The 26,779-nt window shown below is 44.9% G+C and overlaps 1 protein-coding gene across 4 annotated transcripts in view; it reads right to left on the reverse strand.

Annotated features, from left to right (window-relative positions):
• Nucleotides 1–206: 206 nt before the first annotated feature.
• znf609b (zinc finger protein 609b) overlaps nucleotides 207–26,779 on the reverse strand; it is a 75,596-nt gene continuing 49,023 nt past the window's right edge. The window contains exons 3-9 of one of the 4 annotated variants that reach the window (XM_069165642.1): nucleotides 23,487–23,715; nucleotides 11,645–11,732; nucleotides 7,476–9,783; nucleotides 6,979–7,348; nucleotides 5,598–5,966; nucleotides 3,598–3,671; nucleotides 207–2,896 (exon numbers count right to left, since the gene is read on the reverse strand). In XM_069165642.1, coding sequence (XP_069021743.1) covers nucleotides 3,628–3,671; nucleotides 5,598–5,966; nucleotides 6,979–7,348; nucleotides 7,476–9,783; nucleotides 11,645–11,732; nucleotides 23,487–23,715 — 3,408 coding nt within the window. In that variant the 3' untranslated portion in view covers nucleotides 207–2,896; nucleotides 3,598–3,627. Of the gene's footprint in view, nucleotides 3,672–5,597; nucleotides 5,967–6,978; nucleotides 7,349–7,475; nucleotides 9,784–11,644; nucleotides 11,733–23,486; nucleotides 23,716–26,779 lie in introns of all 4 variants that reach the window. The other 3 variants (XM_069165643.1, XM_069165641.1, XM_069165644.1) reach the window with 3 other exon arrangements.

The following is a 26,779-nucleotide window of genomic DNA, read 5'->3' on the forward strand; positions in this document are numbered from 1 at the left end:
AAATTATTTTTCCATTATGGCTTTCAAGGCTGACAATATTAATATGAAGTTAACGCCTGCGCAAACAAACTGGGAAGACGGATTGCAGATATACAAAAGATTTTTTTTTTTTTTAAGATTAAAATCCAGTTCATTTAACAGTTGTATTATTCCTGTTATTAGAAGTACCGTTACCGAGCAGAAGCCATTGAGCGGTTCCCAGGACAGATTGTCTCATAAAAAGATTTATTTTTTTCCAGCCCAAATTTACAAAGGCAAGTTACAGAGTATTGTATAAAAAAGAACCATGGTAATGTACACTTTACACAAACTCCTGAAGGGAGGGAGAAATGAGGAAGAGGAAGAGGGAGAAGGAGAAGAAGAAGAAGAAGAAGAAGAAGAAGAAGTAGAAGAAGAAGAGTTCTGAATTTCTCACACAGAAAGAAAATGAAGACATTTGTAAACATCCTTGCAAAGCACCAGTGCCGGCGCTTTTGAGGGCGGGTGGAGGGGCGGGGGGTTGAAGGGGGTGAAGGGGGATGCGGGTGGGGTGGGGGGCATTTGCGTGACAGTGGGCGGGGTCAGGAAAAGGACGAACGAGCAAGTGTCTCCGTGTTTCTCACAGAAGAATGTTCAACTAGGCACCAATTGAGACAACTGCTGGCCAATAAATATACTCTTCACCATGAAACAAATACAGTCCTGCAAAATACAAGAGCCAAGCACTTTCCAATATGTTGATAGCAAACATGACTTTTTCTGGCTTTTTCATACACTTTAGTATATATGATTTTCACTGGGCTTTGCTTACTACTGAGATAACATTACTACTCTCAGAGAGAGAACAAATGCACTTGTCACAACCATTGTCTGATAAAACTATATGTACTGTATGCAGTCTGCTGGTACTAAAACCCACCGACTTTAATGACAACATCACAGCTGCCTAGATTACCCTTACAGATTAAAGTACAAGTCAAACAACCACCACATTCATCTTATTCATATCAGCCATTCTTCGTTTTTGAAATCTCAAAAAAGTCAAAATATATACCGACTCGCAAACTTCCGTGGGACGAGAAACTGGCAACTCGTTTTCCTTGGAATGTCCAAGAACCTCAACATGAAGAGCTGCAGTTTCCCGATCACCAGTAGATCCTCAACAAACAGCCAAACATCCGACCTCAAGAGGGTGTTAGACAGGAGATGAACTGGTGGTTCGGGGATTTGATGGCGTATGATGAGGACACAAAAAACAGAAATTACAACGATGGGAACATTAAAAGTGTTTGTAAAAGAAAAAAGAAAAAAAAAATCAATAAAATTTTAATTTAATGACAACATGGTCAATATTCTACTCTCATTATAATGCTTCAGAGGAACATTAAGACTGGTCACAACCCACAGCAGCCTGGTAGGACATTAGACCTTCACCCCATGCTGAATGAACCACGACAGCACACGCAGCCCAAAGCAGAAAATGTGCTTCCTTTTTTTTTTTTTTTTTTTTTTTTTTTTCCACACCCAGAAACAGAAACCCTCTCAAATCAATGCAAAAAGCACTGGGATAGAATTTCCTTTACAACCCCTGAGGTATGAGAGAACTGTAATTTAAAGCCAAGAGGGACCCTCTGGTAGCACGGGCCGCGCCGGGCAGCGGCTTTCTTGTGTGGATTTAAAGTTAACCAGACTGTGAATTTACAGTGAGGGACCACCTGTTTGAGCTACAAAAGGAAAGCCGAGAGCGACGTGCTGCTTTCGTCAGCTGATCGGGCAACTTTGAGCCTTCCTACTTCAGTCATGTGCGCGACTCAAGGGCCCCGTTTCACTCCATTTACCACGTTACATTTTCACCGGCTCGCACTTCTGGTCATCTGATTGGTTCGTGTTTGTTCTGTAACAGCTGGAACCTTTTTTTTTTTTTTTTTTTTTTGTGGGGAAGGAGGGAGGGGGGGGAGAGGAACAACTCAACAAAACACTATCAGACTCATTGACCACCACCCCCCACTTCCCCCCTCCTGGACTGCTCCGAAGCTCACCGCTGGTTTCAAGAAAAAAACCAAAAACCAAAAACCAGTTGACCGAGGTGAATGCGTGTTATGGTGAAGCCACACGAGCAAGCGAAGCGCCAAGAGAAATTTCAACTTTTTGATAGCGCGCACGTTAGCCTTCAAAACAAAACAAAAAGATCCCACCGATTTTACCATCGTGTTTTCACTTAATCTTGAGTAGCAACGACGTGGACAGTGATTCAGTCGACCGGCACGCTGCGTTGTTGGGGCGAGTGACGCGGACCGAGCGAAACCCGCGGGGCGAAGAAGAAGAAGCGCACGAGACGTCCGGGGACGCCGCAGCGACCCGAGCACGTGACGGTAAAATGCTGCGTTTGCTGAAAGCTGTTTAACAGGGTTGTTTTTTTTTGTTGTTGTTGTTTTTTTTTTGTTTTTTTTTTAAACAGTTGCGTGCGGGGATAAATATAAACATTTACGCACATAAAAGTAGGATAAAAGTCTATATTACAGCAGAAAAAAAAGAAAGAAAAAAAACATGAGTTGAGTGAAATTTCACATTGTTTACAGGAAACGAACTGGACGAGCTGGGGGTGGGGGGGGTGGGGGGGTTTACAGTAAAACACCGGGGGGGAAAAAAAAAAAAAAAGAAGCGGCCCGGTGCAGCGGTGACAAAGTCCCCGTGAACTCATCGCTCGCTAATGTGGCTTCACCGTTTCGAGTGAGTGTACAGAAACACAGACGTGACCCTTTCGTCGTGAGGAAAAACAGGAACAGATTCCAGCATCAGACACGTTCAAAGATGAGCACAATGATATGGAGCAAAGACCGAGAAAAGAAAACATGAATAGTGTTTATTCTCCGTTGAGGTGTACGCGGTCCCTTCGCAGAACATGACGACATCATCCCTGAAACAAGAAGCGAGGGTTCAGAAAGGATGGGAATTAATGACGATGGAAAATGAATAAAAAATAAAAAAACAAACTTCAGTCTCAGGCTCTTAAGTCTCTGAAGAAAGCAGCTGTTGCCATATTCCCTCTCCCCACGAAATATAGCCAAACATTTGTCAAGTTAAGGATATACTGTCGTTTCACGGCAGACTTGTGAAGCCAAAGCCATGAAGTGGAAATCATTTCAGTACGATTCACTTTCTTCCGTCAGTCTTTAATTTTAGTTTGACTCCTCTTTCTCCTCAGCCACCCAACATCCTGAAATCCCCTGCCAATTTCTTTCTAAGTGTGCCAAAAAAAAACAACCAATGCAGTCAGAAAAGAAAAAAAAAAAAAGAAAAGTAAGAAAAAAAAAAACGAGAAACGACAACAAAAATGCTGTTCTGGCAGTCCAATAGTCTCTTTTTGCATTGTATTTGTTGACAGTGCAAAGACTAGATAATCAGCGGGTTGGTGTTTCCTCTGCGTGTTGGGGCAGAGTGATGGCTTTGAACCTGGGTTATTATCAGTCCTGTTACAGTCCGAGGTTTGGAGAATTTGGGGGTCTTTTACGTGGGGGAGGAAAAAAAGAAAACGACAATCTGCCAAGCCTTGGGGCAGAAGAACCCCAAAAAAATATAGATAGAAACACCATTCAACTGATGTCTAAAAGGTAACACCTGGGAGGAGCCTGTTCTCATGTGAGCCAGTCACATGAATCTTTGCAGGGTTGAGGTGTGACGGTCAGGTTTCCCTGGGAGAGACACAAAGCACAGTTTATTCAAATTAAAATCTTGAATTACAGAACACTTATTTTAGTTCACTAAACACACAAAAACATAATGACTTACACGCATCTAGAACCCGTCTCTAGAATCTTTAAAAGGGAATACATACTTGGGAATACATATTTTGGAAACCAAACTAACTTTATGGATTCAAGTTTTCACATAAAACAATACTTGAGCAGCTTAAAAAAAAAAAAGAGAATTAATTTTCCACAAATAAACACAACTGCTTGTACAATAGTTTCCTACGCAACTGCAACAACAGAATTCTGTTTACGCAATAATAAATACATACCAGTGATACTATATTTATACTGTACTTGATTTCATGCAGTGAACGCCTCTCCTCTCACCCTCTATGCATTTACATGACATGACAACATGTCATTAACTTCATGCCTTCCCATAGTTTTTATTCTTCCTTGTCCCATTTCCCATCTCAAGAGTTGTCTGCTTCTTTTTGTTCTTCTTTCGCAGGTATCCCTGGCCCTGAAGCTGCATGTTTCTGGTTTGCGATTACTGTCTCCAACAACCTTTTTTTTTCTTTTCTTTTCTTTGTCTTGGATCTCTACGCTGTTCTTTTCTTTCAATCAGTCGAGGCAGATGGCCGCCAACATCTGAGGTTTCTTCCAGTTGAAAGAAGTTTTTTTTTTTTTCCCTAACTCTGAAGGAGGTCAACCAAATGTGGAGTCAATTGAAATGTGCCAGTTTATTAGGTACACCTCGTTCAAACCAACGCAGTCGAATACAGCAGTGCTGCACTAACTCCTGTTATTATGTTGTTGTTGTTTAACTGCATTGCGTCATACAGAGAGGTGTTTCTGCATTCTAGTCGACGGTGATTGATGTATACAAGGTGGACAAAATAAGAGAAACAATGGTTGATATATTGCAATACAGGACAACAGCTCCACTGACATCATCCTCCAAAATGATACAGTTGGATCGACACCTTCGTGAAGCAGTTTCAACAAAGGCTGATCATAATAACCGTCACGAAGGAGGGATTTATATCAGAACTGCATTAAGTTTCATGTTTTAGCCAGCGAGTATATTGGTTTTTCAAAGTAATTGTAATTTCAAAGAGCTGCCACCAGATGTCAGTGCAGGCTGGAGTGCCTTGGTGTGTTGGCGGGCTCACTCAACGTCTCTATTATCAACACTGTGATCCACTTGTCCTCAGAGGACCTACTTAGGATGGATGAGCTGAGGGGCTAAAAGCTGCACCGCATATTGTACTAGATTGCAGCAGAGAAGTGAGGGCTTTGTTTGGACAGGATTTGGTTTCTTTACACGCTGCTGCCTTTGAGTCTGCAACATAAATGTTGCAAGGAAAGTGCAGAGCAGGGTGTTCTCCTCACTTTAACTCAAACAACCCTTGGACAAAGAAAACACGCGATCTCTAATTATTATTTAAAAAAAAAATTTTTTTTTTACAGGTCACTCTACATCCGTGCCAGAACTCGTATATTTTTGCCTGGAGTTACTGTATGGGCATTTGTTTGTTTGAAGAGCAGTTTCTTCCACCTGCATTCGTCTGGTTTGCAAACACGGCTCTCAGTGGGGCTCGTGTTTTGTTTCACTGTCGGCCTTTCGCATGTTGTCTGCTGGTGGTGGGTGAAGGGAGGGGTTGCTGTTTGTTGGCAGCCGGGCTGCAGTACAGAGACCAAAGGCGAGTTGGGAAATCTATGGCTATCGGTGTTTCTTCCTACTTCAGCTCTGTATTTATATTACCTATTGGTCCTCCGCCATAATTTAAAAGTCTAATTACAGTAGGTTAAGTATTCTGAACTCTTTTATGATCTACTTTTGTTTGCTTACGCCAGATGAGCAGCATATTTAGTGTATTGAATCTACAGTCAAACAGCAGAGAAGACTCAGGATTGACTGACCTGTGGCGTAGGACAGGTCATATTGCCCTGAGAGCAGGGGGTATGCCAGGTGGTGGTGAGAGGGCATCATGCGCTGGGAGGGGGACGAGCGTGGTCGGTCCACGTCTCTTTCTCTCTCCCTCTCGCGCTCCCTGTCTCCAGCAGCTCCTCTGTCCTGCTCCCTCTCCCTGTCGTGGGGCGGCTTGTCACCTACTGTGGGGGATTTGCTCTTGTACTGGCTGGCGTGCTGATGCAGGATATCCAGGGCTTTGGAGTCCGTTGCCGTTTTGGTGACAGTAGGGCTAGCACGCGATTTGTCGCTGCATTCCTCACCTCCCGCTATTTTATTCCCATACGGAGAAAAGGGATAACCTCCAGGTAGATAAGAACCTAAGAGTGACGAAGAGAATTAATGGGTCACATTTAGCTTTGTATGGAGTACCAATGTGATAACCAATGATCCATCAAACTTGAACATAATTGATTTTAGATCACCAACCAGTGATACATTACGTGGGATCATTTGGATCTTAAAAATAAAGATACAAACTTTAAATATTGCAACGTTGTTCAAGACATTAGGCCCAACTGTATTATGTGGAGTATTCCTTTTATTTAAAAAGGGACGTGACTAAAGACCAGCATTAGTCATGAATATGCCCACTTGGATGTTGTATGCAAGTTATCAATAGTACCAGTTGTTGTTTCTCTTCAAGTACCAGCCATGTTGGTGTGGTAAAAACTCTACTATTTACTACAAATGTAGACGATATTCTTTGGGTTATATATTTGTGGATAAACACCAAAAAGTCAAATTTGTCAAAGGAATTTAGGGATGCCTGCAGTTATCTCCAATGTACACCATTTTCTGTAATAATGCTGCTCATACCCACTGATTTAATGGTAAACAAGGAAGTTAGGTTCTATCGTCCTTGGAACTTTCTCCCACGCTACGTCTTTCCCACGACGGCTGCTGAAGGACTGCAAATATTTCAGGGATCTTTTAACCATTACTACAATTTCCAGCAAAACAACACCAACATTGCTGAAAATTACAACTGTTACAACTGTTACATCTGCTAAAACTGAGACGTGCACTAGAGGTACACTAGCAAATCTTTGAAAATCTTCAAAAAGCAATGTATGCAAAAAGCAAGAGACGCTCCATTCTATAAACTATGTTGACTATGTTGCCTTTCCATCTAATTTCCACGGTGCACAACTTAAATCATAGTTAAGATCAGAAACTTAGTCAAAGTTCTGCATTCATGCTCATGTTGGTCTATTTTGCGTTTGACCAAAAGAAAACACGAGAACAAACGCACGACTTGGACCGATTATAACACTCACCAGACAAAAGAATTTGGATTTACCCATATTTTGAATAAATCTAATGTCATACCTGGGTAATTCTGCATCATGACTGAGGGCATGCCCCTGTATCCAGGGTGGTTGGGGTCATAGCCTTGTCCGTAGGGGTAACCATGCATGTAGGGCATGTAGCCCTGGTGCTGTGGTAGTGGTGATGAGAACTGCATGTGGGGATTAGAACGAGAGTCTTTGCTCATAACCCGATGGTCCTCAGAAGTGATTCTGGGATCACTACCCTCTTTGCCATCCTCCTTAGGCCCACTTTGACTGTCCTTGGGCCTTGACCTGTCCTCCTTTAATTTACGATCGCGTTCCCGTTCTCTGTCCCTTTCATCTTTCCATCGAGGTTGTTGTTGCTGGTGCTCATCTTCTGCTTGGGGCTTCTGGCTCTCGGGGTACTGCTGAGAGCAGAAAAGAAGGTCTAAGTCAGCACAAATGAGCATCTACACCATTAAATGACTCCTAACCTTGTCACAAAAGATTCACAAGTAATATATTCTAGCATTGTTAGACTAGATTGGTATTTACCTGTCTGTACCACATGGCCTGTTCCATCCCTGCCTGACCTCTGGACTCCAGAGCTTGCTTGGAATCTTCCTTTCCATGGTGCCCCCCTTCAGTAAGCTTCATCTTTAGCCCTTCAGCTTGCTGGGACTTTGGATCCTCCCCCTTTATGCTTCCCATGGATTTGGAGGAGGGTTCAGAGGGCGAGTCCCTGGATTTGCTTGGGGGCTGCGGGGTCTTTCCAAGGTCCGTCTGACTTGGGGCTTTGGAAAGGTTTGGCGGCATGGGGCTCTTTTGTTTCCACTCCTCCTTCATGGAGGCTTCACGTTCTTTCATGGCAACGTCGGACTTCTTTTCAGCAGCACGATGCTGTTCAGCCATCTGTCGCTGCCGCTCCTCGTACTGTTGCCGGTAGGCTGGGTTGGTGTTCATCAAGTGGTTATGGTAGGCTTGATCAGGATGGTATGCATATGGAGGGACATAAGCATACTGGTTGTAGTAAAGAGGCTGCATGTACATGTTGGATCGCTGTTGGATGACCGAGGGTTGCTGTTGTTGCTGGCCAGGAACACTGGTGTCAGGTTTGCGATCCTCATGAACCTCAACCTTCACTTTTTCCTCAGCTTGTTCTTGCTCTTCCTCCCTTTTGATCTTAACCTGTCCTTCTGCCACCGGCGTGCCTGGATTGGGCCCGCCAGGACTGGGGTTGACGTAATTTGGCGAGTAATAGGACTCATAACCGGCATAGTATGGGGACTCTTTGCTGGGTGTCTGGTTTGGAAAGAGTGCTTTCTTGACACTTTCCCTGATGGCTTGTTCCTCTGTCCTGACTTTGACACCTTCTAGTTTCCCTTCACCGTCCTCACCAGCATCTGAAATGTCTGAATATGCTGGGCTATTGGTTTTGACTGAAGAGTTGTCAGCACCATTCTGGTTCACCGCGTGAAGTGGCGTGAGAGGCTGTGGCATCCCACTGCCATCTATCCGACTGGCAACACCAATGGATGGGCTCGGGGCGTTGTCAGAAAAGCTGTAAATTTTGTCGGCCTCAGCCTTGATACTGGCCAAACGACTCTGATGAGGATCTGAAGACCCATTGAGGAGGCCTTCCCCCTTACTCCCCTGATCACAAGGTTCAGCATAAGGTAGCTTTCCTTCCTCTAGTTTTCCTCCCTTTCCTGGAGGCTTGGGGCTGTCAGCTTCCTTCCCGCCATCTTTTTTCTTTTTGTCTTTCTTCTTCTTGTCTTTGGAGCCACCAGAGGCAGGATCTCCAATGGCAGGAGGTTTAGGCTGTGCACCTTTCATTTGGGGACTCTTGGGGATTCCTTGTATCATTGGAGTAAGCCCCGGGGAAGAATTTGGGTTTCCGGGTGGAAAAGAGTACATCTGCTGGGATGCTGTAGGGACAGGACCAATGGGCCGTGGGGACTTCAAGTTTTTCTGAGCCATTTTATCAGCTTTTGTGCCAGTGTTACCCTTTTTAGACTTATCTGACCCTCTCTTATCATCTATACCATCGTTACTGGCCTCATCAGTGAGGCAAGGCCCGTCCTCACACCCATCCATCGGTGTACCCGCCGTTTCTGGATCTGTCTCAGCAATTTTCTTTTTACTCTGCTTTGAACCAAACTTGCCAGGAGATGGGGAAGGACTTTGAGCATCAAAGTTCCTGCCTTTTGGAGTAACTGAACGTGCAGGAGATAAGCATCCTTTCTGAGAGATAGACGCGCCATTACAGTTCCCCGGCTCAGGGTGGAGAGTCGAGTCCTCTCCATATTCACTGTCTGCATCTACTTCCAACTTTATGTCGTCATCATTGTGGGCACGGGCTTGGTGGTACTTGAGACCGTTGATGTGCTTGTACTTCTTGTTGCAGTTAGGGTGTGGGCAGTCAATGAGGACTGGAGAGGGGCAGCTGCGATCAAGAGGAGGTGGAAGTGGCTCAGTCTTAATAGAAGGAATAGGGAGACCTGTTGGTCCCACCCCTCCGCTGTTGGAGTTCGTCCGCATGCGCTTGTTGCCTTTGGTGTCCTCTGAGCTGGAATTGGGTTCCATGTCTGAGGCTGGTTTGGTCTTGCGTTTCCCAGCTGAGGAGGGACTGGCCTTGATGTCCTCTGTGTTACTGTTCGGTGGGGTGCGGCGCTCTGATGGCGTCTGGCTGCCCCTCCGGCCCTTGCTGTTCGAGGCGGCACGCGTTTTGTTGTTGGTGCTGCCCTTGTTGTCTGACGAGTTGCTGTTCTCGTTGATAGGGGTGTTGCTATTCGGCCGCATTCGCTTACCCCGACCGCGACCATTCCTCATCTCCAGATCACTTGTAGGGGATTCACAAAACCTGCGGTGACATCAGATTTCGTCATGTCAGAGGTTGATTTCAATACAAAACATTTTTGTTTAGATACTGAAATAATATAATGGAAATTCAGCCACTGAATCACTGGAAATACGATTGGTGTTTTAGGAATAATTAAAAGTCGGTCATAAAAAAAAAAAAGACAAATCGCATACGAGGTGCAGTCAAAGGTCGCATGTGTGCAAGTTAAAACAAGTGTCCTCATGCTTAATACACTTGCATCATGAAGGCAAACCCCTGTTGCCCTTGTTATTCATTATTGCGTAACCACACAAAGCCAAAACCTTTGATTGTACAGGTAAAAGGGTCGATTTCTTTGGCAACTGCAAACTTAAGCTCCAAACTTGAACTGCTCTTTAAAGGTGAATGCTTTCAAAGAATTATCTTTTTTTGCCCCACATAAGGCACATGCAAGACTTTAGGCTACTTCTATGCTTGGCCATCGCCTTTCTAAAGTTTGTCTGAAAAATATTTGTTTATATTTTCACAGGGAATCTCAAACACTTGTTATTTACTGTGTTGATATGTATGTATTGATACAGCGATGCCAAGGATGACAATACTGAAGGTAAAAGTTCTTGTGGGTCCCTAGACTGTAGTAAACAATGGCAATGATATCAACATAGAGAGACCATTGTTCTGTCCTCGTCCTCTGGTAACACACCAATCTGATGTTTTGTGCACATGACTTTCCAGATGAAAAACATGTAAACATCATTTGACAAGACAGCCATGAACATGCGTTGTAATGAAAACATGCAGTCATTCAAATACTTAAAAAAAAATAAGCAGTTTGGCCTTATCGCTCCATAACAGTAATGTAATTATCTTTCTGCACAGCAGTGAAGGTTAGCAGTCTATGACAAAGTCAGACACCGGGCTGGTATGACTCACAGCTTCCTCTACAAGTCTCTCCAAACAATTTCAGCCCCAGCAGGCGATGTGAATACATCCGTAGTCTGACAGTGGAACAGGAATTTAGACTCATTACAAGCCCAAGTTTATATTCAGTCCGTTGAAAGCTCTCTGAATTATTCATGGTGTGTCCCTAATGTAGTAGTGCTGCGAACTGTAAGAGTATCTTGGTGCAAATGTAGTCCAGCAAACCTAACGCACTGAACATTATTGTGATATACCGAGATACATTAGTGCGATACAGAATCGCCTTGTTTTCCATTAGCAATACTTTGATCTTGATTTTTTTTTCTATTGCACTTCATGTATTTCAAGTATAGATTTATATTTACATTTAGACACAGTGCAGGTGTTCTAAATCAAAGCAAGTGCTTGGCAAGGTATTTTACACACCCCGTGCATTTTGCATAACAAAGGCAAACTCCCCAAGAATTACAGAAACACCTTTTGCCTCCCACATAGCACTGATCTAAGAAATTGCAGCCTCTGTGATAGAGAGTGTTATACAGTGTTGAGGAAAAGCTATTAGTCCAATAATTGGATTCCGCAATCTGGCTTGTTGGAGTAGCTTTCTATTTCCACTACTGCCTCCTGGGACAGCAGGCGTTTGCCAATGAATCCTGTTTCTCCAGGCTCAACATAAAGACTAACATGTTCTCGGTAGGTCCAGTGGCACACTTGCAATTTGGTGCACCGGCCTGTGTATCCTTGAGCTGATGCTGCTACAGCAGATTCATATCATACAGATTATGAAAAAGGTTAAGAGACCAAGTAGCAAGAGTCTGGATAGAGAGCATGCATTAGTGATTCATGGATATTGTGAACTCCTTTTCTACCTTGACATTTGAAACTACCATGCATGACAGTGAATTTAATAGTATGCAAAACCTGCTCGCTCCACTTTAAAATACAGGGCGATGCTTCTTACCTGGGGGGAGCCCAGTCATGCCGTGTACAGTCCAACAGGGTGCCCACATATGTCTTGTTTCTCCAAGTAACATTGACCACCAGCATGCCTGTGAGACAAGACATCAAATATTCACCCATTTGCATTGTATTAAACATGATAATAATACAAATTACACAGAAAATTACACCCCATTTACCAAACACAGCAGGGAATGTTTTATTGTCGGATTCATATGTAACCGCTTGTACTGTGTGAGCTGCAAGTGCACGGTGGCTACTGCATCAATGCGTTAATCTTTGCTAAAGGGTGTCACGTGGAAGACAGTCATACAAGTCAAAGATCCTTTTTTTTAATTTTTTTTATTATCTTCTTCACACAGTAGAGCCGTAGGGGCAAGACTGACTGATATCATCTAAAAGACTTGGAACAGACTCAACTGCAGTCAGCACTGTAAAAAAAAACAAAAAAAAAACTGTACAAAGATACTGACAGAAGGTCTCACTAAGAACGATCACACCGAGGTTACCGTGGTAACCGGGGAACACTCACCGAACACCCCTCTCCATTTAAATAAGCCATCTCGCAGAACAAGAGATTTCCCCGAAGTAGAATTAACTCCGAGGCAAATATTTTTTTTTTTTTGCAACTCTCTATCTCACTTTGCAGCCCTGAAATGTACAACCTCGGGGAGAGTATGGATTTACTACTGCGGCTTCTTAAAAACAATCAACGAGCTCCTGGGTTGAACCGATTCAGCGTGAGCCGTTCAGTTTTGACAAGAGTGTAAATGAGTGTGCAAGAAAAGCTCCTTGACTTCACTGGTATCGCTGCAATCTGTCACACTCAGAAGCTTCTGTCTTGCCATTTGGCGAGTGTGAATTTGGTAGCACCGGGTGCGAGCTACACAATCTGACCTGCTCCGAGTGCGATACCTGATCTCACATTTAAAATCTAAAATTAGTTCCAGAAGATCACACGACTCATATTCTCTCCAAGAAACCAAATACTCTTCATTTGGCAACAGCTTGTATGTCATCAAAATGTCACAGTCAATCATGCAGATTTGTACAGAAGTACTTGACTAAAATCCTGCACTTTGGACATTTAACTGCATGAAATACAACTATTATTAATGCAAAAATACAACAAACAAAAAAACCAAAAAAAAAACCACGCTCTCTTAAATTGACAGCAAGGTGGAGGCAGATGAATAATTTGCAGATGTTTTTGCCCATAAATTCAAAAACTAAATCATCAACCAAACAGTTTCGGACGGTTTAGGAGCAACGACTGCACAAAAGCATTCTGAATTTATTGCCAACACCATCCCCCTCGCTCTCCGGTGGTGACCTCAGCTTGCCACTTCAGCACTGCAGAGAAACTGGAGGCTGCAGCGAGCTAACTTATCTAATGGCACAGGAATGCTGGCTGGCAGCTTCCATCGCTCCGAGCATTTTATTAGCTTAGGAAACCTCTCTTGCTCACCCTATTTTCCCTCTCTCCTTCACCCTCACCCTCATTTCCTCTTTTCAGATGGTATAACCATCCCTGGCTTACAATTCCCCCCCCCCCCCTCCCCACACACAAGTCACAGTTGAGACCTCATTTTTCTCTGGCTGCTGCCGGAATAAAGCGGCGAGTGTAGAAGGCATTTATATATGTTTACAGGAACCTGCTGACACTTGGCCACAAGTCTCTTCCTTCAATCTATGGCCTGAGAACATGAGCGCTCGGTCAAGGCTAGATCTAACTGAAAATGTCGTTTTGTGTGTGTGTGTGTGTGTGTGTGTGTGTGCGTCGGGAAGTGGAGGAGGTCCTCGAGTTCGGATTTCTGTCACATTAAAAGAACCCAGACCTTTTCTAAAACGCCTTCAACAGCCTAACCCCCCCCCCCCCCCTCTCCCTCCCATCCCACCTCCCACCCCCCCTCTAAGCTCTCCAAACACTCCAACACAAAATGGCTCTGGCAGCTGGTCGTGGCAGGATGTAAATCACGGCCGGGCAAGTGAATGACTGGCCTTTCATGATGTGCAGGATACAGCCTTCCCCGCATTCTCTGGCGAGAGGTTGAGAAAATATACTACGAGTTGTTTAAAGTCTTTAATGATTTTAAAATTAGCATTAGGTCTTTATGTTCGTCTTCTTCACTAGCTGGGACAATAGAAGGGCATGAATTGGATTTCGTTGTTACTAATGCCGGTACTGGATAAAAAAATAAAATAAAATGATTTGGGGAAATACATTTCTTGTCCTATTTGCTGAAAATTGATTGAGAATAATAAGAAAACTGTTTTTACTCTCAGTAAGACAACAATAAACCTATTTCCCAACATTGCTACCAATTTGTTGAAGGTTTCTAAGTAAATCGGTGTATTTTCACAAAGATTGCGTGTAGATTATGCGGTGAAGCGCATATTTAAAAGACATATTACAAATTTTAGTTAATTGTAGTAAACATTGCATTTTCGATAACAATAAATGTCAAATTGTTATTTTAACCCATGTACACCCTAAGCTGCTAACTTGGCACGTCATAACATTTGTGGATTTCCTGTAATTTTTCACGCACATTTACTCAAGTTCAAAGTGAATGAGGGGGAAAATAAACAAACTATTTTTAAACCTGAAGCAGGATTTTCCATCAGGATTCAGGTCTGATCTTCGGCTCATTTTTCACAGACTTTTCACATTCTTGTTCTGAAGTAATTCCACGGCGTATTTGACCGCGTGTCGCTGTCCCGTCGGAGGACCGATCTTTGCCACGAGCTGACATCGTTGGCTCTTTGTGTTCGGGTTTCCCTTTTGGTATTTCCCTGTATTTCCCTCAACTACAACTACTCAGGTGTTTGCCGGTGAACAGCAGTGCACGCTGTAGGCCTGCAAAGGCTTAACATCATGAAAACGCAGTGGGTGACAGGTGATGAGAGGAAGTGCAGCGATCAATCTTATTGAGCCTCTACACTCTAAATAGGTGGCTGATTGATTGGCCAGGAATACTTTATGTGCCGTCAGTAGCAAAAGGTGCATAAACACCTCAATCATTAAGCACCCCATAAAGTGTAACTACAGTATTCGGATGAAACATACTGGAAATTTATGAGGGCAGTCACAGGAAGTGTCATATAGCCACGGCAAAGATTTTTGTTTAATATCGTCACTGCTGATGCTCATATACACCTAGTATTGCTGGAAAATATGCAACAGAAAACCCCGCAATACTTCCTCGTTAACGGCAGATAGCTCAGACTCATGGACGAGGCTTTCTTGCGGACTTCACACTTGCTGTCGTCGTCCCCCCCCCCCACCCCCCCCACCCCAGTGGCCTCCTTCTGGCCATGTTCCCAAGCTGAAGCCAAGGAACTCTGTAATCCTGTCAAGAGTGGTCTTTGGCTTCTGGGTCACCTCAGATCTCTGCTTCTGACTTTCTCTGCATGCTAAATAACATAGTTCCTTGAACATTATGTGGGACGCCTCAAGGACATTCGAAGAAATTTGGATACAATTTGACTCGAATGGGAATAAAGCTTAAAAAAGAAAAGAAAAAAAAAAAGAGGATTTTGCAGCACCTCATCTTTAATTAAGGTGTTTATAAAAAAGTGAGCAAAAGTAATGCTTTCAGGGCCTTTAAGTGTGTATATGCGTGGTGTATATAGCTTACACAAAGTGAAAATGACAGGCCAAGTTATGAGATCATACTCGACATCATGGGTATAAGTGAAAGGAGTTTTGTGTACCGACACTTAAGATGCAGCACAGCTTGGAAAATTCAATTTCCAGGCCACACAGTTTAAAGTCTGCGGTGAACACTCGCGACAATAATGACAGATATGAAAATGATTTTACACCATTGCCGTACTGTCAGTTCCACTAAAATGTTTCCTTAAATCAAAGTGAGTATTTTGTGTTGATAACATTTTTCTGAGCACCTCCTCACCAAACCCATTTTCCTGTTAAAAATGTAGGTCGTGTAGATGAAAGTTTCTCCGTTATTGTGACGATACCAGCTTAACAGACCATAAGAAAACGTGCCGAGTTCACATTAATTTGGCTAATTGGAAAAAAAAGAAAAGAAAAAAGGAGTATCAGGTAAAGATGATGCTTTGAGAAGATAAAGAGCTCTGGTTTACTGAAAACTTGTTTCTCAAAGGCTTCGACGGAGAATCCAGTTTTGATGCGCGACATCCAACACAATCTACATCGCACCGTTTTTTTTTTTCCCGACGACTTAATAAAGCCTCGATTTGGGGAATCTACATTAAACTCATAGAATTATTTGGAAATATTCCAGAATATGATCAAGGGTATTTTTTTTTTTTTTTTTTTTTGCAAAAGCTCTAAACTGAAAGAGTTTATCTGTACACTTTCATCTGGAGGAATAATTTTCAAGCTCTCGGGGGCGAAGATGTCGATGTCAAGTCTGTCTAAACACGGAAAGCCCTTGACAAAACAGCACAAACAAATCTCCCTCTGGCAGAAAGCAAATTACACAAGAAACTGAGATGACTTTGCATGCGTGATCATTTGTTTACACACGGGGAGTTACATACGAGGAGTTTGCGTGGGCTGCGATCCCTCTCTTTACTCGCTGGATTTGTTTCAGGGGGAAGAAACAGACGGGAGTTCAAAGATCAAAAAATAAAAGTTGCTCTTTGGAGCTGCAGCTCACTTGGGATTTGTTTTGTGAGGGGAGGTGGGGTAAGGGTGTGTGTGTGTGTGTGTGTGTGTGTGTGTGGGGGGGGGGGGGGGTGTCGGCGTGATTTGGAGCAAACACAGTTCCCTGCACCCATCCCCCACCCCTTTCTGTGTCAGCCTTAATAGGGTCATTCAGGACAGCTGAGTGAAGCCCACATTAATGAGGGATTGGCCTGTAATTTTGCCACTCGTTTCCTTTCGATGCTGTTGAACAACAAATGGCGGCACCTACTTAGGCGTCCAACTCCACCGCGTACTCGTGCGAGATTACTCGAACAAGAAGGTGAAGAAAGGAGGGTGGGGGAGGGGGGGGAAATGAAGTCGGGAGTAGCCCGAGCATGCTGCAGGGGTGACTGCCATGCCCTGACCTTAAACCCCCCTCCTCCCTACTTAACACATTTCATTAGGTTTCAGCGGGGCCAAAAAATATCAGGTCCTCTGCTGCCGGTGAAACCTTGCGAGGGCCACGGGTTCACTGGCTGACCTCTGCTCTGCTCCAGCTCAACAGGAATTCAGTGGGGTTAATGGCATTTTCACTGACTGACCTTGTCAAAACGCCCGTGTTATCTTTGAAAATCGGACCTCGCTTCTGTGTAATGATTGGCTGGGACATTATCAGACTGCTCTCACAGAAAAAAAAAAAAAATCTAATTAAAGGTTTCTGTTTGTCTTCATATTTGTGTAAAATGGATTTTAGATTAAAACAAGGGAAGCCCTGGAAAAAAACAACAAAAAAAAAAAACGTGCGAGCAATTACCAGGACGTGCAATTATCACCTTTTGTACACAGTCAGATAATAAAGTAATAACTGACAGACCCTCTTCGTATCCGATAAGAAAACAGATCTTTTTTTTTTTTCCCTTCTCCATTACGAGTTTTCTGTGCAATAAAAAGCATCGCTCATCAAGGTTGCAAGAAAGTGAGAACAATGAGAAAAATAGTGTCAGTATTCATTACGCAGAGAAGATAAAAGATAGCCGGGTGCTGCCACGAGCAATAACTGTAACCTTGACAAATGAAGCGTTTGAGCATTCAAGTGTCTGAGCATGTTTCCAACAGTCCATTTTAACGGCGTTTCTGCACTTGTGGTGCATAAAACGAAGTCGAGCTTGTCCGGTTATGTCAGTGTCAGAATACGAAGCCCTAAAACTGACCTTTATCTTAAATGCGAGGCAGACAGCAATTTGGGACGAACTGTATGAGTCACTTACAGCGCTGGAGATGGAGGTTACACAGAGCAATGGAGTACTTCCAATATTTTAACTGTTCTGCTAATGTAACCCCCGAGGGGGCCCCTGCTCCAGTTTGAGAAACTGTGTTAGAGTTTTAGTTGGTCTTAATGTGACAGAAAATCTAAAACTAAATATCTTTGGGGTTTTGGACAGTTTTGTTGACAAAACAAACAATTCGGAAGACGTCGCCCTGTTTTTTTTTTCTTATTTATTTTTTTGCCACCAGTGGCTGGTTTCAGCTCACCGTGTCCTACCCATTGTTTTGATTTGATACAAGCCTACTGTGCATTTCTTAAAAGTCGGGAACACGCGTCAGCATTTCTGAGGAGGTCGTGTGACCCGACACGAACGAGTAAGTTTGCGTCACACGACAGCAGCTGTCATCGGCGTCGGTGAGCCACAGCGTTTATCCCACGCAGCCCGCATAGATAAAATCACGCGTCTTCAGCTGAAGCCAATCTCACACGAGAACGTCTTATTTCACCCTCTTCAAACTGCAGAAGAGGTCAATTGCAGCGTTCAGCGGTGACTTGCATGCGGGGCGTTCATGTAACATCCGTAAATTGCAGCTGCAGAATCAAATGGCGGTTAGCGCACATTATCGCTGGCGGTAGTAATGTGTTATTACCAGGTGCCGATAAAAAAACAAAGGAAAAGTGTTTTTTTTTTTTTTTTTTTAAGACGAGAGAGTAGCTGCATAAACTACGAGTTCGACTATTTGAAAATGTGCCCCTTTTTTTTTTTTTGTCAGATCAGTAACCGAGCAAAATGCCGAAGATTAAATAGGCGATTATAATAACGGCTACCTCGTGTAACTGGCGAGTCTATAACGAACAAGAAATTCAAGACGGTCAAATATATAACACAAACGAGAGCGCTCGGTCCAAGAGGGGAAAGTTACAGACGAGGAGCGGATCAGACACGGGTCCGATGGTCGAGGATTGCATTTTGGAATTCAGAGCGTTCGAGCCGACTGAGAAGTTCAGGCTGCATTGTGGTTCACGAGAGGTAAAAGTGTGAAGTCGCTCTCACTGACAAGAATAACAGCCTGTGAGAAGGTCAATTCTCTCATACCACTGAGAGGCGAAGGAAGGCGGCATTAGTATGCTCTCCACACCGTCCCACATTATCAGCCGCATGCAGCAGTTTCTCCCTCCGCGGAAAGAAAAAAAAAGAAAACCAGTCCATGTTTACTTTGACAGTGGGAGCAGACGAGTTGATCACAAACCAGCAGCCGGCCGTGTTTGCAACAGCCGGAAAACTACTCGGCATCTCCACCAACTTTACACGTACTTATTACTGTAAATAATTTGTATTGAGGCAAGGAGCACTTTCCTTAAATGTCATGCGGGTAAATGCGCAATCTCTCTCTGGAAAAGCAAGCCCTTCCTGGTGTTTTTCCTTAAAGGAGATGGTGCTGCGATTCGGAGACGCGTCTGCCAAAGGCGCATTACTCAGGCTGTCCTTGACGTGCATATAGCAAACATGATATCTTATGACAACCACTGGCATAGCCTAAAATTCCTCCAAGCATATGATTTACGTTTCAAGACTGTTTTAAGTGCTTGAAAAAAAAATGCAGTTGTCAGCCAATGAGAATAGGAACCAATGTCTCTCAGGAGGTTTGGGTTCAACTCAAGGCGCCATCTTGCTGAACGCCACCCGGGGACTGAATTTGTGACCAACAAGACGAGCCTCTTTCTTCAGGAAACAGTGAGCCATTATTTTCAGTTCCTTGAGTGTAACTTCAACCGCATAGTTAGGAATTCTTTACAACATTGGGAGTTCATTTTTTATTTTTTTTTCCTTCCACCCCCCCACTCCTCCCTGGAAATTGGCCACTTCCACTCTTGCACAGTGAACACAGATGAGTGTAAAGATTGGCTCGGTGCGCTGGAAAGTAAAGTGGCTAAGGAGCTGGCAAAATGAAAATCTACTGGTGTGCGGAGGCCGGGGAAAGAAAAACAAGCATCGCTTTTTGTTCCTTTTCTTTTGAATACGTCCTCTACTGTTAACAGAAGTTCTGCGCTAGATTTTTCACTCCATCTCCCCCCGCCCTCCTCCTCCCCCCATCGGCCCTGACAGACAGCTACAGGCCTCCTGACAATGCCCACTCTCATTTCAAGGACAGTTTCTATAGCGAGTTCACAGAGAGCAGTCACCGCTCGCCTTTGTAAAAACATTTCAATGAGGCCACTGACAGGTGGTCTTCAAAGGAGCAAGGAAGCATAGCTGGCAAGTGAGCTACGGAGCCAAGTACTCCTTTCATACAATATTCCCCTTCTCGACTCCCTGACGGGGTTGGAGGAGGGAAAAAAAAAAAAAAAAAAAAAGACATGTCTCAAATGTTTATACAGGAATATCCGTTTCACACTGACCTCTCCTCTATGCAGATGCCGAGCAGCTTTTAACTCCCGCGCTAACGCCGGTGCTCGCGACGCTCGCGATGACGTGCGCCGCGTAAATAATCCACGAGACAAACGTTTATCACAAACAGCCTGTATTATTTATCTATTAGGGAGCTTAAGAAGCTGCGGGACCTGCTCGGGGAATAGCCCGCTGCGTACTGGAGGGTCGGTGCCTCTGAAACGCCGCACTGGCACTGGCACGGAGCTGCAGTGTTTGGCCAAAGGGGCCCCCTCTGTGTTCCCTCTGCCCCGGAGCAGGAGCCAAGGCGTTCTGGGCTGCGATTCAAGAGCAATAAACTTCTCCAGCGTTTTAGAGATGGCATTTGGAGGTATCAGCATGCTAAAGCCTCGGAGGGGTTGGCCCACCGCTCTGCCAACACGACCCTGGGAGCTGCCACTGCCTCGTCTGCCTGCGCTGAGGGGATTTGTGTCAGTGCAGGGCCTTAAAATACCACAGTCCTGCTCCCCCCCCCCCCCGCCCTCCCCCCCCACCCCCGCCCCCACCCTCCTGTCTAAGCTTCACTCGCCCCCAGACTGACAGCATGACACAGACTCACTTTCTCTCATATTGTCCATTTCTGTTCTCCTGCACAGGACTAAACGCATACATTTGTTTGTTTTTTTTAAAGTTGCGTGGGTTTATTTATTTTTTGTTCACTCAGATTCACTTAAGACTTCTATTTAAATCGTCTTACTATCCAGATTTGCGCTGCTACATCTGTGGTCAAATTACACACATACACACACACACACACACACACACACACGGGGATGAAACATTTCTTCAGCCTCATCCGCCAAAGAGTCTCGTCAGCGACTGACTGAAGGTGCAGCTTCTGTGATCGCAATTTTTTTTTTTTTGTTAGGTGTTGCTCGCTTCCTCCTCATCTGTTTCTTTCTCGGTGAGTCGGCTGAGGCGCAGACAATTACTGGAAGCCTGTTGTTCATTTACTCCCACAAGGCCGAAAGGCGGAGGTGATGAAGCAGCTGTTGGTTGGCATGCTAAGTGAAACGCGTGCACACACACACACACACACACACACACACACACACACACACACCCACGCGGTGCATGCCTAAACAGCTCTGTATGAGACTTGTCATGCAGAGAGGTGGGGGGGGGGGGGGGGGGGGGGGGGGACTGCTCAACTTCACTGCTAATCAGGATGCCTCTGCTATGTCTTTGGGGCCTCTTGTTTGTTGCTCTTCCCTGGTACTCGGCCTGGATCTGCTTGATTTCCTCATTTGGTTCTCATTTATTCGGCTGCCACACAATGCGAGAAAGTCGGCATTCATAGGTCTCGTGGGGGAAAACAGCTGAATGCCAGCGCATTTGATGCGAGCAGCATCTGGGTCTCTTTCATTTTAAAACTAGCCGGTGGGTCATTAGGAGCTCGTACCATTAAAATGATGTAGAGGGAACGCACATCTTTGTGTTGTTTAATGTAGTGTGCAAAATGTAATGCAACGGAGGCCACTGAGAAATGCCTCCCTTTGCAAAAGCCAGCACAGATTCACTATTAAATCTCACGGATAGTCTGCTGTTTATATGACACCTTAAGGTGATCATAAAATACATAGTGAAGACTCTGAACAATCCCTCTTAAAATCAAAACTATATCTGATTTTTTTTTTTTTTTTTTTAAACAGTATAATAAATTCACACACGGCCGAAAGCCAAAACTGTAACAGACCAACTCAGAACCACTTGATCGTTGCAGTTATGAAACATATTGCTTCATCCTTTACATCATATTTGTTTGATTTTTCTACTGGTTACGATTTCTGTCTTATTCTGAGATAAAAAAAAAAATAAAAAAATAAGAAAGAAAGAAGAAAAGGTTTCAAAGAGAATGAAGTGAGCCTTGAAAAACCCGACTGGTCTCTACCGCTCTGATGGCCATAACAACCCGTGTGATACACCTGCGCGCACGCGCGCACACACACACACACACACACACACACACACACACACACACACACACACACACACACACACACACACAGACAGACAGACAGACACCTCTCGCCACTGTACCACTTTTAAAAACCACTCCAAAGCTCCCACCAACCTCCTCCCCCACTGAGCCAGATAGAGTGGAATCAGGAGAAAACACAGCTCCATCAGGCCAAACCACTGCCTCTTCCAGCGAAAATAGCAGCTTTGAGAGAGTGAGTGCAGGCAAAGGACAGACTTGGTCGGGGAGGGGGGGAGGTGGAGGGGGAGGGATAGGTGGGGGGGGGGGGCAGGGCGGGAGGCTCAATCACTCCGTGGGAGGCAAGAGAACGAGGGAGCACAAACATAGTACTGCTGTTGGCTCCGAGCCATGTTTGTGTCACTAACAGAAGTAGCCTTGTCCACCCCCACTGCCCCCCCCCCATCCCCCCAACCAACCCTCTCTCCCCCTCTCCCTCCCCCCTAACCCCCTCTCCTGCCTCGCACTTGCTTTTCTCCCAGTTTGCTTGGAAACAGAGTCAAGGGGTGACCGGCTGGATGCTTGGTAACAGAAAAGAGCCGCAACAGAGAGGAGAACAGGGGTGAATCAGACACAGCCCAGGGCTGGAGCAAAAATCAAAAAACGAGGGCGGGGAGGGGGGGGGGGGGCGGTGGAGTGGCACTCAATAGCAGGGACTGTGCTTTGGGAATGTTGATGAGGCAGGGACATTTCTTTTTCTTTTTTTTTCCCCTGTTTGGTTCCTCCAAGTGAACCAACAAGCAGCACTGTGGATGTGTGGGCGATTTGTACTCAGCATGCCCGCAGAGCGACTGAGCGCGAGCTCCTTTGAAGATTAGGTGTTTGCATTATTTCACATGCACAACGGGGGGGGGGGGGGGGGGGGGCAGTCTTTCAGGCCCAGCCCAACCTGATGGAGCATTGATACATCTTAAAATTAAATAAGCCGAATGCGGTTTCAATCAAAGGGAGGGAAAACTGAGAGCGTCTGAGATTTCACTCGGACTGCGCTGCAGGAGAGGAGCCAACTCTATTCCCAACTGGCAGGCTCGCAAAAAAAAAAAAATACCCCCCAAAAAAAGTGCTTTGTGTTACGAGGCATGTTGTTGTTGAGCAGATATCTCCGTGCAACAAACTCCCGTCTGCGTACTCCCAAGCAAAAGAGAAAAATCAAGGCCACCTAAGAACTGCCTGCCAACTACTATTGTTCCTGGCAATATTATGCAGCATGTGTGCTGTTAAAGCAGGCATTAGTACCACCACCACCATTTCCTCAGGCAGTCCGAGCATATCCAATTACATTTTCGCAGGGAAAATATGTATGGTAATGACAGCAAGATGATCATTTTTTTTTTAAACGACAGAGGCTTCACTAAAGCCTTGAAAAACCGACTTCTCTTTGATGCCTCAATACAACCGCACAACCGCACTGGCTATGTGAAAACAAAAACAACCAAAAAAAAAACCCTATCCCATATGGTTTTAGCTTATTTTGTCTTTTTTGTGTGTTTTTTTTGTTGTTGTCTTTTTTTAATGCCACAATCCAGGGACTCATTTGAAAAGAGTCACTTACCATCTTCAGTTTCCTGCCACACAATGCCTTCAAGATTGACACTGGTCCCGGGCTCGCAGGGCCCCAAGCACTCGGGTTCGGTAGCCAGGGCCACGTCGGACGTGTTCACCGCCACCGAGCGCGTGCGCACCATTATCTGCTCACACGGCGAGGCGATCTCACTGTTGCCTACCGCGGCCAGGAGGTGGAGGGGGGGAGGAGGAGCCGGCGTGGAGACGGGCGACTCCATCTGCGAAGAGAGGAGTGGAAGGTTTTTGAGAGAGAGAGAGAGAGAGAGAGAGAGAAAGAAACACAACGAGACACTTCAGACGCAGCGAATAAACACACACTGGAGCAGATGTGGAGAGTCAGCCAGCGGATGCCGCGACGAGAGGAAGTGAACAAAGTGCTCAACGCATGAAAGGCATTCTGGTATTTCAGTGGCCCTTAAAAGCAATCTTCATCAGAGGGAGCGGGTGATGGAGCAGTTAGTGCTGCGGCGTCTCTTTGCTCAACCTTAGAGGTGATTAGCGGGGCGGCGGGGAAGGAAAAAAGCAGAAATGTGAACTGGCTTTGACTGCCTCTGTGGAAAGACAGAATTCGCTACGCTGGGGAGGGGGGGAGGGGGGGTCGGCCAAACAAACTACCCCCCACCCCCACCCCCGCCCCGCCCCACCCCACCCACCTACTCACACACCAAATCATCTCACAGGCTGATCACTCATTAATTCCCTCAATTAAAGAGCTCGTTGTGGTACGGGGAGCGGGGCTGCTGAGGGTCAGTAATTGATTCCACCTGTTCTGACACACCGTGACAGCGACGGGGAGACGGCGGGGGGCCGAAATGAAAAAGGACAGCGAGGGACGGGGACCAGACTAAGTGAGGGGGACGACGCGCGAGAGAGAACCGGAGGTAGGAAAAAAATGTGTAGGTTGGGAAATAAAAAAAAAAAGAGAGAGAGAGAGGAAGACCGATGGTGATTTAAAGGCCACAGTGACACCGGGCTTAGTGCTCTTTATTCAAGGCGGTCGACATTAAAGCGCTCCAAATCATTAGCACTGAACTGCAGGGGGAACGCCGTTGCCGAAGCCAACGCTGCACATTTATTAATTGGGCATAAACCACTCAGTGCTCGCAAATGTGCTGCCAATGTTGGATCCAATTAGACTTAGAAGACAAAACAACAATTGACACGTTGGATTATAACCCCGTACACCCTTTAAATAACTGTTCTAATCTACTTACTGTTCCAAACTGAGTACGATCACACGTGAACACAAACTACTTACCGCCGCCGATACCGAGGTGACGGCTTAAGTTGGGTCCACCCGGGGTTGTCGGCGGGTCGGTAAACCGCCTCGGACCCGAATGAACCCGCTAAAACCGACGCTACGGCGTAACTTCATCCCGCAGACTCTGCTGTCTGCCTGCCTGCCGGTCAACCTTCGACTGAAACATCTCTCGACACCTCCCAGATGGACAAACACAAAATTTACATTTCTAATCACTAATGCAACCCCCATCAGCCCTCGCTGTACTTACTATTCAGAAATAATTGGCGCTAATTAGCAAATATTAATGCTAATTTAAGGTGTTTTATACCTGTTAAACATCGGCACCTTAGCATTGTCGTGGACAGCATTTAGCTCCAAAGAACAGCTGCGCTTATGTGGCTCTGCAAAGCTGCACTTATCATGGCTGTAAATGCTTCGGAGTAAAACAAATTTTGTTTTTTACATCTATTGCCAGAGAAACTGAAATGTATGTGTAATGAGTTACAAGTAAAAAAAAATGTCCATGACGCTCGACTACTTTTTCACATTTTGGGGTTTAACAATGATTGTAATCTTGCAAGACTAGCAACAGATTGCTATAATAACCTATCACGTGTTAGAAGATTTTTTTTTTTTTTTAAATTAATTTTTTTTTTTACACACTATAAATATAGATCGGTATTTCCACTGGAGATGCGCTTTTAGAAAATGCCCCGCGATTTATTCCGAGTGAGGCACATCAATCACAGAACAAGAAATCTGAATCCGCGATGAACTGAGAGCTCTGAAAACCAAACATTAGTCACTGATGAAATTTAATATTAGCTCAAGACTTGTCATCACAGAGGCTTTATATTTCACGGTTTACTGAAATCAGTGCGGATAGCCCATTTCTGCCGGTGCTCAGAGAGCAAATTAATGTGTGCAGAGAGTGACAGAGAGTCGGGGCTAACGACATCGTAATCGCCGCGTGTCAGTTTCTGATGCACGACGTGGCCGAGCCGCCGGCCGGCTGAGTGAATGAGACGGGACAGGTAATCACCCGAGCTGTCACCACACACTGTTCCTGAGCCTCACGGAGACACGGGGCTGCAGACAAGACCACACAATAAACCCTCCTTCAGAGTGACAGCAAACGGTGAAAGGTGCAAACAGGTTCGTGCAGAGCCTCCCCTAAATTGACTCAACTCCTCAAAGTCAAACTGTTTTGTGTCGACATTCCCGGATTTGACATTTTGGAAAGGTTTGTGACCGAAGTGAGCTGGTGTAGTTTGCTTTGACCTGGAATTAGCCTCCAATAAAATGCGTTTACTCCATACGTTTTGGGCGGCACTCGTCATTTATCAAGATTATCACGCTAACAATCTCCAGATCTGTTTCCTCTTTGGACCAAACACAAAACAACACACGATGTTTTAGCTGAACGCTGTTTGGAGCCGGACGCTCATTGGGGCGAGTGTTTGAATTGGCCACTTGATGCTGGCAGCGCGAGCATCGCCGAGAGTACGGCTGAAACTTGTAATTATTTTTATCAATCAATTCGTCTGTGGGCCATTTTCTGAATTAACCGATTCACCATTTGGTCAGAAAACAGTGGCAAACGTCCATCGCATTTTGAGAGTCCTTTTGAAAATGATCCTTTGCCCCGTTTTGACCAAACAGCAATCTAAAACTCAACGCAAAAAAAAAAAAATCAGCACATTTAAAAGAGAATTGCTGATATTTTTTGGGCATTTTTGCCTTAAAAAAAAAAAAAATGCCTGAAATGTTGACATATTTTCAGACTATTTAATTATTTTGGACTGCTTTAGCTCTGGACCAGACATTACTGAAGACCCAACTGCCAGTGATACTTGAAATGTAATGCATTTATGCGATAACCCCGGAGAAGAGGTCCAAACCCCACTTTAAAATGACAGGAGGCTAATGATGGCAGATAATAATGAATTAAGGGAAACACGGTTTAGTGTGTAAATGTGAAAGCAGAGCAAAGTTCAAGGATTCCCCCGGTTTACAAGTACAGCAGCAGTACGAGACGC

Source organism: Embiotoca jacksoni, unplaced genomic scaffold (assembly GCF_022577435.1).
Source record: "Embiotoca jacksoni isolate LCO1_2020_lvr unplaced genomic scaffold, fEmbJac1.0.p SCAF_35, whole genome shotgun sequence".
Classification (NCBI taxonomy): domain Eukaryota; kingdom Metazoa; phylum Chordata; class Actinopteri; family Embiotocidae; genus Embiotoca; species Embiotoca jacksoni.